Source organism: Ursus americanus, chromosome 12, assembly GCF_024610735.1.
Source record: "Ursus americanus isolate L20-20 chromosome 12, mUrsAme1.1.p, whole genome shotgun sequence".
In the NCBI taxonomy this organism is placed as follows: domain Eukaryota; kingdom Metazoa; phylum Chordata; class Mammalia; order Carnivora; family Ursidae; genus Ursus; species Ursus americanus.
In genome coordinates this window covers 48,072,519-48,089,433 of record NC_142138.1, presented here as the reverse complement: position 1 = coordinate 48,089,433, position 16,915 = coordinate 48,072,519, and the positions used below count along the sequence as shown (strand labels likewise).

The 16,915-nt window shown below is 38.3% G+C and overlaps 1 protein-coding gene across 2 annotated transcripts in view; it reads left to right on the top strand.

Annotated features, from left to right (window-relative positions):
- The window catches only part of DPYD (dihydropyrimidine dehydrogenase), a 793,664-nt gene that overhangs the window by 517,422 nt on the left and 259,327 nt on the right, over positions 1-16,915 (top strand). For both annotated transcript variants that reach the window (XM_045801716.2, XM_045801717.2), the window contains 2 exons: positions 6,320-6,388; positions 14,600-14,683. In XM_045801716.2, the coding sequence (XP_045657672.2) occupies positions 6,320-6,388; positions 14,600-14,683 (153 nt within the window). The remainder of the gene's footprint in view (positions 1-6,319; positions 6,389-14,599; positions 14,684-16,915) is intronic.

The following is a 16,915-nucleotide window of genomic DNA, read 5'->3' as shown; positions in this document are numbered from 1 at the left end:
TTAAAAATATTCTGTGTAAAGCAGAATTAAAGTCCCACATTGGGCTCCTTGCTCAGCAGGGAGTCTGCTTCTCCCTCTCTCTGACTGCTGCTCTCCCTGCTTGTGCTCTCTCTCTCTGTCAAATAAATAAAAATCTTTAAAAAACCAAAAAACAAAAAAACAATTAACACAAAGATTTAGGAAATGGGTAGAGCCCCCAGGCTTGTTGCTAAAACATTAGAGGCAGGGGCACATGGGTGGCTTAGTCAATTAAGCGTCTGCCTTTGGCTTGGGCCTTAATCCCAGGGTCCTGGAATCAAGCCCCATGTTGGTCTCTGCTCAGTGGGAAGTTTGCTTCTCCTTCTCCCTCTGCTTGCCTCTCTCTCTCTAGCAAATAAATAAAATCTTTAAAAATAAAAAATAAATAAAATATTAAAGGCAGGGTTAGATCCAAAAATTCAAAATGAAAAAAAGATTTTAGCATTAGATACCAGTTCTTCTATGGTTAAAGTGACAAACAATAGACCAAGGTTTTTAGGGAGTTTTATTACTTAAATCAAGATAAGACAAAAAGCAAAACCAAAAACTAAACATGCCTCCAATTATGACAAAGTAATCCCCAAGTTCACATTCCCATACAAATATGAAGTGGATGCTAAATCAGCCAACGTTCCCTTCTCCAGTACCCTTCTTGGGCTGCCATGAGGGACAACAGGGAAGATCCTTCTAGTGGACAGGACCCAGCTAGGCAGACAGGCTGATCAAAGAAATCCATTGCCATGGAGATAATGTTTACTAGCACTGACAACAGGATATGATATATGCTCTCGATTAGTGTCTAACCTGGTTCCACTTTAGTAAATGGCCATTAGGTTTGGTTAAAGTCATCATTTGCCCTAGAAGTCCTGAGGATCATGAGAAGCCACATGGGGCTTGATGGAAAGAAGTAAATATTACTAGAGAATTGTCCTGGGGGCACCTGGGTGGCTCAGTCGTTAAGCGTCTGCCTTTGGCTCAGGGCATGATCCCGGGGTCCTGGGATCGAGTCCCGCATTGGGCTCCTCCACTGGGAGCCTGCTTCTTCCTCTCCCACTCCCCCTGCTTGTGTTCCCTATCTTGCTGGCTGTCTCTCTCTCTGTCAAATAAATAAAAAATCTAAAAAAAAAAAAAAGAAAGAAAGAAAGAAAGAAAGAAAATTGTCCTAAACATCAAGAGTACTGGTGCCGGGGCACCTGGGTAGCGCAGTCGTTAAGCGTCTGCCTTCGGCTCAGGGCGTGATCCCGGCGTTTCGGGATTGAGCCCCACATCGGGCTCCTCCGCTGGGAGCCTGCTTCTTCCTCTGCCACTCCCCTGCTGTGTTCCCTCTCTCGCTGGCTGTCTCTCTGTCATACAAATAAATAAAATCTTAAAAAAAAAAAAAAAAGAGTACTGGTGTCACCAAATGCCTGGGAATGCAGTGACTGAGTATGATTTTGGGTGGGCTGTCATTGAAGAGTGACCACATGTGGGAGAGAAACATTATGTTAAGCAGAGGTAGGTTTTATTTGTATGCTCTGAGCAGCCAAGCACTACCCTGTTCTTCTTCCTCATCTGAAACAGACTCTACATTCTTGCCGAAAAAACTGACAAAGTATCGCCAACAGGGCTAATCACAGTCATCAGCTATTCAGCTTTCGCCACAGTCCTGCATTGGAGCTGGGAAGGTGAACGAATTTTTTTTTCTCATTGGTTCCTAAACTGGAATGATGTTCAGAGCAACTGGTGACCATTGACTGATTCCTCACTTCACCCACCCTGCCACCTCCACCCAAAACTAGTTGCACTAGGGGAAAATAAAGCAGACACAGGAAGGTAGAGAATGCATGATGGGAAGAGACCCATGCTATGACCACTTTTCAGCCAGGTATACCACTAAGATATCTGAATGTGAAAACTAACACCCATTTTGGCTTAAGAAAATTCAAGTTATATTCTGGTTTCGTTCACTTAGACTCTTGACAACTATTACATGCAAAACTAAAATTGGCACGGGGCACCTTGGTGGCACAGCGGTGAAGCATCTGCCTTCGGCTCAGGGCGTGATCCTGGCGTTATGGGATCGAGCCCCACATCAGGCTCCTCTGCTATGAGCCTGCTTCTTCCTCTCCCACTCCCCCTGCTTGTGTTCCCTCTCTCGCTGGCTGTCTCTATCTCTGTCGAATAAATAAATAAAATCTTTTTTTAAAAAAAAACTAACTAAAATTGGCACTTTTGAAATAACTTCCTAAGCAATTTTTTTGACAGTCAAGTAAATTTAAGGGGAAAAAATAACATTATACATTATTTTTAAAATGCCAAATTGTCTTCGTAGTTTAAATATCCTTAATCTAAAACCAAGGGATGTTTTGGGAAAATATGTGGTGACATTCTATTTCAGAGGACTAAAGATGACCCCCAAATCATTTTATTCTTTATTAGAAGATATTAGTATTTTTAACAGGAGATGAGAGAAAAGGAGAGATTAAGGATGACCCCTAGATTATTGGCTTGAACTACTGAGTAGAATGTAGACACTTTACTGAGATGGAAAAAGGCCTAGGAAAATAACTAGTGGGGGATTATTAAGAGGTTTGGTTTTAATATATTACACATAAAATGTCTAGTAAGCATCTCATTAGTGAGGACATAAATTGTGTCACCATATTCATGAATCTAGAATCCACTAAAGAGGATAGGGATGAAGGCGTACATTTTAGAAACATGGACGTATAATGGTATTTAAAGCTACCTGGTTAGGTAACTTCAAAGGGAAGAGAATGAAATAGTGAGAAAGAAAGGGCCCGGGACACCACCTGAGAATGTGATGTCACAAATGCCAAGAGGGGGAAGTGTTCCAAAAAGTAAAGAGCAGTCCACTCTGGTGAATACTTCCACGAGTTTGCGTAAAAGAACAGATTTGTCTATGCAGTTTGGGAACACAGAAACCATTGGTAACCTTTACATGAAGGGTTTCAGTGAAGCAGGGGGACAGCAGTCAGACTGGAATAGTCTGAGTGAACAGAATATGAAGTGGAGAGAAGTGATACACGCATCTCTCCCAAGATTTTGGTGGGCTCGCTAAAAGATAAATGGGGCAGCAAATGAAGAGTTATGGGAGGTCTAGTGAGAGATGGTTTTTTTAGTGGGCCATATTTGAGTATGTTTTTATGCTTGTGGGAATGATCTGGAAAAGAGGAAGAACCTGTTGAGAAGGTGAGAGGTGATGATGAATCCGTCATATAAATAGAGGAAGTAACCTTTGATAGGAGGAGAGGCACTGTTTCCAGTTTGATGGAGTGGAAGAGAAGAGTAGAGAGAAAAAATAGGTATGGATACACTTGAGTTTATAGATTTGGTGTGGAAGAAGTGAAATTATCCTTCCTGGTATTTACATTTTCTTAAGTAGTAGATGAGGTGTTGACAGAAAAGAGAATGGGGAACAGAGGTTTAGAAATATGTGGGAGAAATGGGAGTACTGGAACTGTCATCCAAGAAAATGGGAAAGCAAGTTTACCAAGAGTTCACAGTAAGATTCCTAGGCCACAAAGGCACATGTATTCAATCAGGATTGGTAATGTTTTTAGAAAAGGAGATTAATTGTGAAAGCAAAAAGATAATATAATTTAGAACATTGGAACACAGATCAGAGCCCCAATTTACAGAATGTTTTATAGTTGATACCTATCTTATCAAGACTGGTTTTTGGTGCTTTGGTCAATAAAATGTGATGTGTTCCATGAAAGGGCATTCTTAGATCTAATTCTTCTTCTTTTTTTTTTTTCTTCTAAGTCCCTGTATTTTTTTTTTTTTTAAGATTTTGTTTATTTATATGACACAGAGAGACACAGTACAAGCAGGGGGAGCGGCAGGCAGAGGGAGAAGGAGAAGCAGGCTGCCCGCTGAGCAAGGAGTCTGATGTGAGGCTTGATTCCAGGACCCTGGGATCATGACCCGACCCAAAGGCAGAGACACTTAACTGACCGAGCCATCCAGGTGCCTGTATTAACTGTTTTTTTTTTTTTTTAATATGTTTGTTTTGTTTTGTTTTTACTTGACCTTGAAGCTACCGAGGACAATAGGAATCTGTCCCACCTGCCCCCAGTTGATTTTCCTTTCAAATGGAGTCCCTTATTTTTTCATTCAGGGGATACTCACCTGGAGGTATTAGTTTGGGCCCAGAAGATCCAGTGTACCGTGTGGTATTCCTCACTGGTCCGTTTCAAAGTGGGGAGTGGGGCAAAATATCCCTGAGATCTTAGATCCACTTGGAAAGGGCAGAAACATTATCTCTTATCTGAAAGTTCATAATTTATGTTGGTGACCCTTTTTTAGCTTGCAAATAGGCAAGCATGGAATTTGACCTTTCCCCCCTTTCTTTTAGCCACTAGAGGAAAGGCTATGGATCACTGTTAAATTTTTCTCCAAATTCTTAAAAGCTGCATCCTCACTGGACACAAATGTTAAATCCTGAACTCGTCCCAAAATAATTAGGCATCCTCAGTTTTCCTCCTTTGTTCATCATTTACTTTCTTCCCTTTGTTCCTCTCTCTAAAAAGCAATCTATCTGAACCTGGCTTCTTATTTCTCATTATTATCCTGCTTTTATCTGACTAATGTTCTGAGATTTCTCTCAGTCCCTCAGATTTCAGACTCTCAGATCTTTTGATTCCTTTTTCTAAATTGCTTCTTCTAGGACACAAGTCCTGTGTATTTTAACATCTGACCTTTTTTTCCATCACCAAGACCAACGCCCACATTAGTCCTGCTCACTCTTCACTCTGACTCATAGTAATTATTTGCCAACAGTTTTCATCAATTGTTTATTTTTTCCCTTCTCTGACTCATGATATTCATTTCTGCTTACTTTTAGAAGGATGAGCTGATAAAGCAATTCCCTAAACCTTTGGTGACCTCGTTCATTTATTCACTCTGTCTTACTGTGTGCCAAACACCGTGCTGGTTATTGTAGATAAAATGACGAATGACGCAGAGCAGTCCGAGATCCCATTGGGGATGATAGTCTCTCAGGAGAGAAAAAAATTAACTCAACGTTACAGATACGCTTGTCTTCATGGTTTTCAGAACTCTCTCCAATATGATCACAACTTATTTTCTGCTTCTCTCAATGCCAAAAACATTCATCAGACTTTTCCAACATATCTTTGCTTTGTTTTGTTTTCTAGACATATATAAAAAAAGCTGCATGTGGTGAGAACATAAGGACTTTTAGTGGACTCTTTCACTAGAATCTGTGACTTCAGGCTTGGCACAAACTCTTCACATCTCAGTTTCGGTCTTTGAATGTTAATAATAAAAAAAAAAATCACTGATGTGTATTGAATACTTATTTTGGGCCAGCAAAATCAAGTGGTCTCAAGCACAGACTCCCAGATCACCTAGGTCTGAATCTTGGCTCTGCTCCTTATTAGCTCTGTGACTTTTACATCTCAGTGCCTCAGTACCTTCATCTGTAAAATGGGAAGAATAATGTTGGGAATGATTGAGTGAAGCAAAAACCATTAAAACAGTACCGAGCACATCATAAGAGCTATATACGTTTTTAGCAATTTCCGTTATTACTTCTCTGAGTAGGTAGTACTGTTACCCATATTTAATCAAAGAAGAAATGAAATATTTTGCCTGGGGCCACACAGTAAGTGATAGAGTCAGAGTTCTAATCTGGACATTCCGACTTCAGAGCAGGTAGTAGTAACTACTACTCTATATAGCCTCTATTATAGGCTTACTGTAAGACTGTAGTTAAATAATCAACATTTAACAAAGTTTAAAACTATAATGAATTATGAATATGTAAGGTATTATTATCTGTGCTGTAATAAGATCTGATTGAAGAAGACACTAATTTAATTCTTTTCCATACCCTGAAACTTTTAGCTATACCAGTAATTATATTAATGAAGATTTCCATGTCATTGTATAATTTAGACAAGCCTTTCACATACACAAATTTATGTAATTCCCGCTATCACTTTCTGAGGTTGGCAAAGTCAGGATCATTATCTCCATTTTAAAAATGAGAATGCTGAGGATCGGAAAAGTTAAGTAACTTACATAAGAATTTGAAGGTAATAAATGAGATAGTCTCTAACATAAGTCTGAAGCCCTGAATCTCATCCTTTGCCTCACCATAATACAGTGCTGTTTTTTAGTCATTTGTCTTTCAACAGGTCAAAAACTAATTTTTATGATACGGTTTATCATTATAAACATATATGTGTAAATATTAATATACCCTTCTGTGCAGAACACCCTTGTGCACAACTATTTGAACTGACATTCTTCCCTTTTTTTCTTTTTGAAGATTGTGATTTCTAGCATCATGTGCAGTTATAGCAAAAATGACTGGATGGAACTCTCCAAAATGGCTGAGGTAATGATTTCTTTAGTATATATATTTTTTATTTCTTCTCTTCCATTTTTATTAGTTTTAAATAAAGAGCTGCCATGAAAAATAGCCCAGTAGAAGTAAAATTGAATGGAAAATGGTAACTTAAAACATTTCTATTATAATTTGTTTACCCTGTGTTTTCATTAAAATGATGGAAATGTAAATTTAAAAGGAATCTATTCTATAAAAGTGGTCCCTTGGATTTCACACACTACCTAAAAATCCTTTATTCTTTGAATCCATATACTCTTTATTTGCATATTAAGCAAACTGTATATTATGATGGATGCCATGATAAAATTTAATTCTACCTTTGAGAATGTAACAGGATCTTACCTTGCCTTTAGGCAAACTAGTTTGACAGCGAGAAGAAATTTTGAATATAAAACTCTTGAATATTTAAAATATAAAAGGTTCATTTAATACTATTCTAGTTTGAATACAGACATGCATAAAATGGTAGGACAGAATGCTCCTGAATGGAACACTAGTCAGCAGGCTTTCTATAATATAAATTGAATCTTGCACAAATGCAAACAACTAACCATGTGCCTCAAATTTGTATTTCAAATAGAAAAATACATACTTAAAATTATACACTTATGTCCATCATGCTGTCGTGAAAAATATTCTAGACAGCTTTAGCTGAGGTTTCTTGAAAACCTCTCAGAAATGTAGAAGACTACATCTAACAATGCTTATATACTAATGGCCACATTATTAAATATTATAAAGCCTTCTATGATGTTCAAAATTGTACATTTTATTTGGATATCTTAAAACTGCAAGGGGAAAAATGACTTCTGGCACTTAAGGGGGTGAAATTAGACATGATCAGTAATTGGCTTCATGATCTTTGGTGCTGAGACCACTTTATACATGTATTTACCTAATTGACCATGAAATCTTCCGCAGAACCTGTGCTTGGCATGAGCTTTGCCAGTTTGAAGCTGACTATGATGAATGGCTTTATCACGCTGCGAGCCTCTCTGCCTTTCTGTAGAATAAAATACTTTAAAATAAATATTTTCTTTAGTAATGAGCATCAACTTTGAAATAAGCACATTTTACTTTTTAAACCTTTAATTAGTTACATGGTAACCAACTTAAAGATACTTTTCACATTTCTCATATTCTGTATCTATTTCTTTAATTTCAGTTTTATTTAATATCATTTTCTAAGTACCTATAGTGCAAAAAAAAAAAAAAGAAAGAGGAAAAAAGAACAACAAAAACAAAAGAAAGGAATGAAAGGAGGAGAAAAAGAAGGAAAAAAAATTTTAAAGGAAAAACGATGCTTTCCTTTCAGTCAAACAAGTCTGAAAAATCTTTCCACAGGAAGGAAGTCTACATATCAAGAAGGTCAATCTATAGATGGTGTCAATTAAAAACAATCTTCCCTATAATCTTAAAATATGGACTGTCCCAGGGCCTATCACATGAAGGAGCTCTCCCCAGGCCTCTACATCCCCCTGGAGGGCAGCGTTAGGGAGCATGATTCATCATAGCTCCTGTGGTAGATACCCAGTAAAGCTTCGTAGAGTCAGTAGTTGGTTTGTCTTTATGAATACATGCTTCAAAACAGATCAAAACGATTTTTTTTTTTACAATGGAAGAGCCCACATTAAAACAAACCAACACAAAAAAATATCCAAGCCAAAGTTACTGTACCATTTACAATGTACATTTCTTTGGGAGTAGTGATAATGGGCAGTAAGAAATCAGAGATATCACATCAGCTGTTCTAGCACCAGTTTTAAGTTCAGCAAATGACTTAATGTGATGATGAATATACTTTAAATTCATGAAGTTCCTCTCCTTATAGTAGATTAATCTTTGAATTACACAATAGGGAACTGAGGAAATCGGTTATGAGCTCTTTACTATTTATATCTAAAAACAGAAATGGCACATGTGTAACATCAGGACAGATCCAGATCCATAACAGAACATGAAAAAGTAAAGATGGAGAAATTTTGTGTCAGAATGAGAATTTGCACAAGGAAGGATCATCATTATTTGTTCGTTTGTTTCACCAGAGGCTACACTGTATTTACTATTCTAAATAAATATTTAAGACCATGTGAGTGGTTAAAAAAAAAAAATAGAACCTAGGTACATTCTTAAAATATGGTAAGTTCAACTGAATGCTGGGTTTTTCTTAATGTATATCCAGTGTATCTTCTTTATCATGTGCATATTTTTTAGAAAGTTTTGTTTTCTCCTAGAAATAGAACCATACTGAACCAAGCCTTCCTTTGCACTCTAACCCAAGAATGACCACACTCTTAATGTTGTCTTTTATGCATTCTTCAACCTGGTTTGAATTTGTTGTTTTTGAACACCAGGATAAAGAAGCGACCTCTGGAAAAGTTTTCACAGCTTGGTGTCAAATCAGTAGCATTGTTAGGGTCTGCTCTGTTTTTCAGTATCTGATCACAGGCATTCCTCTTTTTCTAAGTCATGGATAACCTACTGCAATTCCATGCAAAGGAAGATCTGTGAAGCACCTACTGTGTGCACAGTCTCTTGCCAGCCAAAACAAAGGTGAATAAGATATAGCCTCAGCTCTATCAGAAAGATACCATTCAAAAAGATCAGAAAGACACCAAACTGAACCATACCGAAAACACAATATCAGGTCTTAAATAGATCTTTACTCATTTTAATAGATCTTGGATCCCTTTCTTTTTTAATGTGCATTAGCTTAGAAAACATAGCCTGTGTCAAAGTTCATGTGAAGATGCTTGATTGAAGGCTACAATCCCAGAGCAGTATGAGTGGGGAGAAAAGGGAAACGAGATAGGAAGAAGGGAAAGCAGAGCCCGTGTGGTGCATGACAGAGCTGGCTCCCACTTCCCAAGGAAATGGAGCCCATTGCTCAGTCACGTGGGACAGAGAACGCCATGTGAAATCATCCTGCCTCCCAAAAGGTTAGAAGAGAAGAAGGGTGAGAGACGTACCTACTGGCCAAATTTCACACTCCAGGGCTTTCCCTTCCTCCACACTTCTGGGTTGTGTATTCTGCCCCTTTTGGGGCCGCCACTAAGGAATTTAAATGCCACATCATGTAGTGAAATGTTTCTTGTGAGATGTTGTGAGGTCTAAACCAGAACTGGAGATCTAAACCCAGCCCCCTGGACAGCCCTGGCTGGGCATTGGCATTCCTGGAGCTGCCACTGGGACAGGTGTGGTGACAGCTGTGGCAAAGTGCAGCTTTTGTGCCAAGGGAGCTGTGAAAGCTGGCAGTGACAGGAGTTGTGAGAGACTAAGGTCCCTTTTTAAGCTAGTGGCAGAAGCTTGAGTGGCAAGTAAGGCGATCAGATTTGAAGCAGCAGATAAATTGAGTATGGTTCCATAGGCCTCACTGCCACCCTAACCCCAGTTTAGCTGAGATAGTGCCACTCGTCTTCTTGCCCTCAGTCAATCAGAAGTCTTTCCACTATCTTTCTTAAGATGCAAAATCCTTAACTTGACCTGGAAGTCTTACATGGTTTGGCCCTGGCCTGCCTCCCCAGTGTCATTCTTAGTTTGTCATCCACGTTCCACACCCACTGGCCTTCTTTAACTCTTCTGACCCACTCCCAACTGAGAGCCTTTGCTTTTCTCTTGGCCTGGAATATTCTCTCTTGCTCACAGAATGTTCTCTCTTTCTCAACTCTGACTGGTAGATTAAACCCTCTGTTATGCTCCTTCTAAGCTCCTGTCCTCAGAAGCCAATTTACCATTAAAACTAATGAAACATAAGCTTCAGGGCCCTTACTTGCCCAAGTCACTTCCAAACCCCTGCACTTGGATTTTGTATTTGTGATTTTAATTAATTTTTTTCTTAAAGACATTTCCCCAATTTGTTTAAGCTTCAGGCTCCCCAGAATCTAGGTGTACCTCTGCTCGTGCTTTTCCTTTGTGGCATTTAATGAAGTAATCAGCAATGGTGTCATTAGCTCTTTAACGTCTGTCCTGCTTATTACAGAGCAAGCTCCTTGGGGGTGTAGACTCCTGGCTGGTTTACTGCTTAATCTCCAATTCTAAGCACAGGGCTTTGCCTACCAGTGGGTATCCGTCACATATTTGTTGAAGTAAAATAGGGGTACAGAGCTGGTGTACTGACATGTGACAAACAAAAAGGAAGCAATTACAGAATAAATGAGAAGAGTGGCACTTTATTTGGCACCAATGAACTTGAGGTGATTAAGTTACAAAGTAGAAGGTTTTAAGTCAGGGATCTGATGAGGGACTGCCAAATGTCTGACCGTGATTGGTAGGATGACACGAGGAAGGCCCAGGGGAAAGGGAGGTATCAAAACCAGGTGACCACACTATCCCTAGCAGAGGGTCCAAAGAAACCACTTAAAAACCAGGTTCTTAACACTTTTTAACCTGAATTTGGGCTAGCAATGTGTCATGAAATTAAATTGATGTGTCATGAAATTAAATTGATGTTAGAGTTATGAGATCTCAAGTAAGCTGAGGTGGAAAGCAGACAGGTGCTTTACAGAAATGTGTAGCAGCAGGTGGGGGTATAAGTCCCTGCAGAGTGACAGTTAGCAAGACAGAATGCAATCAGGAAAGGCGGACACCTCCTTGCAGACAAGAGGTCATCACGGACTTAGTGTCCAGTGAGACCTAAGCCCGTTCAAGGGTTAACCCGTGTCAAGTCCAATTCATAGTGGTTTAAGATCCCAGATTTGTGTCTCCAGTTGTGGATAGTTGAGACTAGATGATGGTGTTGCTATATAGAAAGTCAACATTGGACATCTTATATTCTTTAACAGACAAAATTAAGAGAAAATTCAAGAAGTGTACCTTTCATGTCCCACCAGGGGAACACCCTCCTGACCCTCTCAGGCTCTGATGCTCTTTGCCAGCCCCCACCTCCCATGGAAGCCTTCCTTCCCACTTGGGCTCTGATATACTACAGCAAGCCACCGTCCATGTGGATTTCCATCTTATTGTTCTCAGGCTCTGATACCCCACACTGGGCTCTCGTGGCTCTTCCTATATCCTCTTGGTCAGCTACCTTGCTCTGTCCCACCCAATGACTTTAAAACTATATTGATCAGGAAGGAACGGAGCAGTAAGGAAGGAAGAAGAGGAAGAACTTTGTATCTGATTTTGTTGTATATATTGTACGAAGGTTTGTGGTTTCGCTAACCTCGTTTCTCTGAGAGTTTTTAAAAACTAAGTCAGAGAATTTTAGAAACTACACTGCTACCACTATTCTGATAATTACTTAGTATTTCCGTTTCTTTCCCCCGCCCCCACTGAAGCATAAATAGTTACTTTAAATCCTTTTGCAGATGAAAACTGGAGAAGGGCAGGTTGGAAAATCTAATCGGATGGCTGGATGATGGATGGATGGATGGATGGATGGATGGATGGATGGATGGATGGACAGAGAGAAACTGATAAGACAGTAATTGCTTATACTTGCATTATATTTACTACAGTCCAGGGGCACTGTTCTAAGTCATTCATTTTTCTTAAACTGATTTATAGCTTACAAAAGCAACCTATGAGTTACTTTGACGGTTTTCCACTTTTTGGAGACAAGGAAACTGAAACAAAGGAGAGTCAAATAATACGCCCAAGCCCACACAGGCAGAATGTAGTAAAAGTGGGATTCCGACCCATGAAATCTGCCTCCAGAGTTCCGGCTATTAACATAGACATTCTCCTTCATATAAATAAATGGGTGATAAGTAGATAATGTATGAAATTAGAAACAGCAGATTTTCTATGCCATGGCCTTCCCTAGATTACTTTATTGTGTAATCATTTAGGTGAGGTAGAAAAAACTCTGGGCTAAGTGAGTAAACTAAAAAGCTGTGACTAACAGGAGTCAGAATGCATGCCCAGTTTCAGTTAATTTAACATTTCATGCTAATTCAGCAATTAAGGCTTTTCGAATGCATATAGTTGCTTCGAAATGGAATTAACTGCCTTTTAAGGTGGTGTACATCCTGTGACAAGAATATTCGAGCAGAGGCCAAATGAATGTTCTCTCTCTCTTGGTGTCACCTGGAGCAGGATTATCTCAGTTTTGAGATAATCAAAGGCCTTTTCAGATGTGTTTGGTGTGTCAGTGTTTGTAGACGTATATAATACTGGGGAAATCGTTATTAGTCACTGAAAAGCCTTTAAAGGGTATAGATGGTTTTACAAGATTTTAATTTTACTTCAAGGTTAGAAGCTTTAAGGATGTCAAATGTTATGTTTTCTTAACACACTGTACCAACTCTAGCCTTGGAATTAGTGATTTCTAATAAGTTTTGATGGTAAGAACATAGGCTCTGGACTCAAAATGCTTGGTTTCAAGACCCTACTTTCATTTACAAGATGTGAGATATTAAGCAAGTCCCTTGAACTCTTTGTAACCTCTATTTTATCATTTGTAAAATGGGAATAATGATATATCCCACTACAAAGAGCCTAGTAAAGTATCTGGCATATCGTAAGTACTCAATAAATGTTAGCCGTTACCATCTACTATCATAGCTAATTGTAAGCATCCACTTACATTTTAAGAAATATGTATAATGTAAATATGTATACAGAGGCCACCTAAAGTTTATCTAATCCAAAATGTTGTTGAACTGATTTACTATTAGTTGCTGCATTTCAGCTAAATAAAGAAGTCTAAAGGAGATATTTGAAATAACTAAGAAAAGTGCAATACTGTATATAATTGCAATATTCAATCTTTTAATTAAGCTGGTAATTCCCACATGACATGGTTTTTAGATAGGTCCTATTATGTACAGTTTACACTTGAGTAGTTGGAGACAAAGAAGATTAACTGACTTCCTAAAGCATCCCCAATTCCTTAGCATATCTGGGATTAGAACCCAGAATTTAGGCTGTGCTTTGTTCATGCTTACCACTAAACCAGCAGGGGGAAAAAAAAGTAGCATAGTCATGGTAATGTTCAGATAATATGAAGCATTTTAAAACTGAATTAGGGAATCAAAACCATAATGAACCCATATTAGAAAACAGGCTGGATGATCAAATGAACTTTCACAAATATGCAAAAGGAAAAGCGGACTCACTAATGAATAAGATAGGTAAGAAAGTCAACCGAGAAATAGCCAACTAGAATTCTTCTTGTTGAAGTCCTGCTTAAAATTCATAAAGCAGGAAAAAATAGGCTAAAATCTTGAAAAATCAGGAAAAAAAGCAAGCCCTTGAAGAAACAGCTGTTGGCCTAAAGAAAGGTCCGATACACTTAGAAAGTAGTGAACTCTTATTTTTAAGCCTTTGCATGATGTGACAGACATGTTTAATGTTACGGAAACAGACTCAAGCTTCTAGTTGACCTTACTTAAAAAGAAATTGTGGTATTGGAGAAATTCTAGACGTTAAGTAAAATAGTATACAATCTTGAATCATTTATAGTTTATCCCCCAACCTTCCAGTTACCATCTTACACTATTTAAAAAAAAGTGTTTTGCTTGTTCTTAAGAGTTTTTCACAGACTGGTCAAGAATTCTGTGATTCACATAGTCTAAAAATACTTCAAATGAACTATTATGTTCGTTTTCACTGGACCCATTTATATATTAATGAATTAATGAGCTAAATTAGAAGGAAACCTATTTAATTATTATAGACAAAATTATCTACACTTCATGTTTCTTATCATGGACTTATTTTCAGTGCAGTACTATTGATTCTCAGTTAAAAACATTTTAAATTTTACTTGTATGCATCCCAGGTAGCCTATGATTTCCAGTACCAATTATCCAGAAGTAGTAAGATTTGTTTCTATAACAATAAAAAGCTATGTAGGGAAGACTAAGTGTGACGTCAAACAGATTTGGCTTAAAATCTCTGCTGTGTCCCTTAATACACCAGGTTTGTCATGAACTCGCCTGTGCTTTGGTTTCCTTGTCTGCAAAATTGGTGTCCCACCAATCCAAGGATGATGAGAATCAGAGATAACAAATATAAAGCACATAGAGCAGTGAGTGACCTCTTATAAGCACGAAATGAACATTTGTCTGGTTATCGTTGTTGATACAGACACTCTCGTTTGAGAGTCAGAATATACCTCACAGATAGCTATACGGCAGAAAATGGAAGAGTTTAAATTTGACCAATGTGACCTGTGTTGAGTTACCAATGGTGAAAAAGGATCGAGACACAAATAAAGCTTTGCCTTTTCTTGCATTTTCCTTCCACATCATCAAGGCTTCCGGAGCAGATGCCCTGGAGTTAAATTTATCGTGTCCACACGGCATGGGAGAAAGAGGAATGGGCCTGGCCTGCGGGCAGGTAAGGACCTCAACAGCTGCCATCACGTATTTCTGGGTGACAAGAACAGGCCCCTGTATGGATAGTAACTGTACCTTAGGCAAGAAGATGTGTGGATCAGATGACTGGCTTGAGACTTCCAGGTCTGCATTGTTTAAATATTTAGTGCTTAAAAAGTGGAAAGTGAGGGAAACTGAAATTACAGCAACTGTTTAGTTTTATTGAGGAAAATATCACATTATGTGCTTGACAGGAAGTAATATCATAACAAATAGTTTTTAAAAGCACTGGAGCAGAATTAGCTGATTTCAAATGCAATGTTCTTTATTCATTCCTGATGCTGATCCAGTTTCCCTGGAGCAATATACTGTACAAAATGCATTGTTCGTAGTGATTTTGTAGTAAATGGGGCACAGCACAAATTGTATTTTACATTTTTTAGCATATGATCATTATTCCCTAACTGTGTTTTGGGAGTTGCAAAAAGACTTTGATGCTATTTTTATTTTGGGATACAATAAATGGAACCTTCATGCTAAAATACTTTCAATAACCTAATGAATAAAATGTGGAAATATATGTTAATATGTAGAAAATACTGCATCTTTATGTAACTAGATACAGTGTTGTATGTTAAGGAGCAATGTAAAAGCTTCATGCTAAAAAGGTGAGTGTTTTGCATCTAATTTGGCTTTTAAGCCCAGAGGGAAATGGTGTGAATTAAATAATATGAAATGTTGTCATTTATGATAAATTTTCTAGTCCTGGAAGGTTTACTTTTATCTTTACATCTGGCACAGGGCCTTGTACATAGTAGGTGCTCAATTCCTTTTTTGTTTGTTTGTTTGTTTCTTTTCCCAAATCCTTGGATTGTTTAAATTAAACTCAGAGGCCAGAGGCCCTAATTTGGAAGGGCAAAAATTTCTGCTTATTCAAATGAACCTAGGTGGCTATTTTCATATTAGCATTCAGGGAGGATTTTAAAGTACCTTGTAAATATTTAATTAACATTCAGAATAGATTTGCGACTTAGGAAGAAACCATTCTCTTATAGCAGCAGGAGAGAAGGGCTTAGTCAAATGTTTTTCAAGTATAGCCTCTGTTCCACTCACAACAGGTTACCCAGAAGATCAGTCAGTGTGGTGACAGAACCAAGCCTCAGAAATATTTAATAGAGGGAAAATACCATTATATTAAATCCTGACTTCTGTGAGGCAAGGCTTGGGTGACAATGTGTCAACATGTGTAGCTTGAGTGAAATGAGGAAGGCTTCTAAGACGACAGCCGGAACAGGGCCTGGGGTAGTCAGGGTTCTCTCTTCATAACCCTTGCACAGTGTCTGAAACTTAGACCCAAGATATTTTTTAGTTACATGGATAAAAACAGCTACGGAAACATTTAAATCTATTGACTAGTGTTTTAAAGAAGGTTACATTTTAATATATATTCCTTGCCACAGAAATGACAATTATTTTGCAAATATTGCCCAACCTTGAGCTTATTTTTTAGAGTGGGCTTTGGCTCTGTGAGCACATCTGAACTTACCCAGCTGTTAAGTGTCTTAGGTGTATCCTCTCCAGAGAGATATTTAGCTACATAAAATTTTGCACAGCCTTTGGCTGAATGAGGATACCGAGCGTTAAAATTTTGCAGTAGAGTTAGTATTAACATTTCTAAAACTCTTGGAAAACATATGTTCCAAAAACCATGATACCTTAGGCTGAAGGGAACTTGGGAACATTGCCGTTTCACTTGTTAGTTATAATCTCTAAAACTAAAACCAGTTCTTATCAGCCACATTTAGACATTTTCTTTTGAATTATATTCTCTTTTAAATCATAGAATTGAAAAATAAAACACATTTAATCATTTTTGCTCCAACATATTTTAAACGATTACTCTGCCTCAGGACACAGGAATGTTCAATATTTTAAACGGAGGAAAGGAAGAATATTAGTGCTTTAAAAAAAAAAACTTCGGTATAAATCTGACTGTAGAGTGGGCACAGGCGTGTCTGGGGTTATTCATCTTTTCCCTTACTTCCTTTTATTTTCTTTATCTACTTCCTGTTCCTGTTGCCTCTTCCTTTCTCTTTGAGCTTTGTAGTCTTGAGCACTTGTGAGCTGGTGGGATGGGAAATTTGTACTCCATGTTGGGGGCTGAGGAGCCATTGCAATTCCTCTCCCCCATTGCAGTGCGATCCTGCATCCCATCTCTTGGAAACGTGTGTGCAAAGCACAGAGCTGTGTGCAT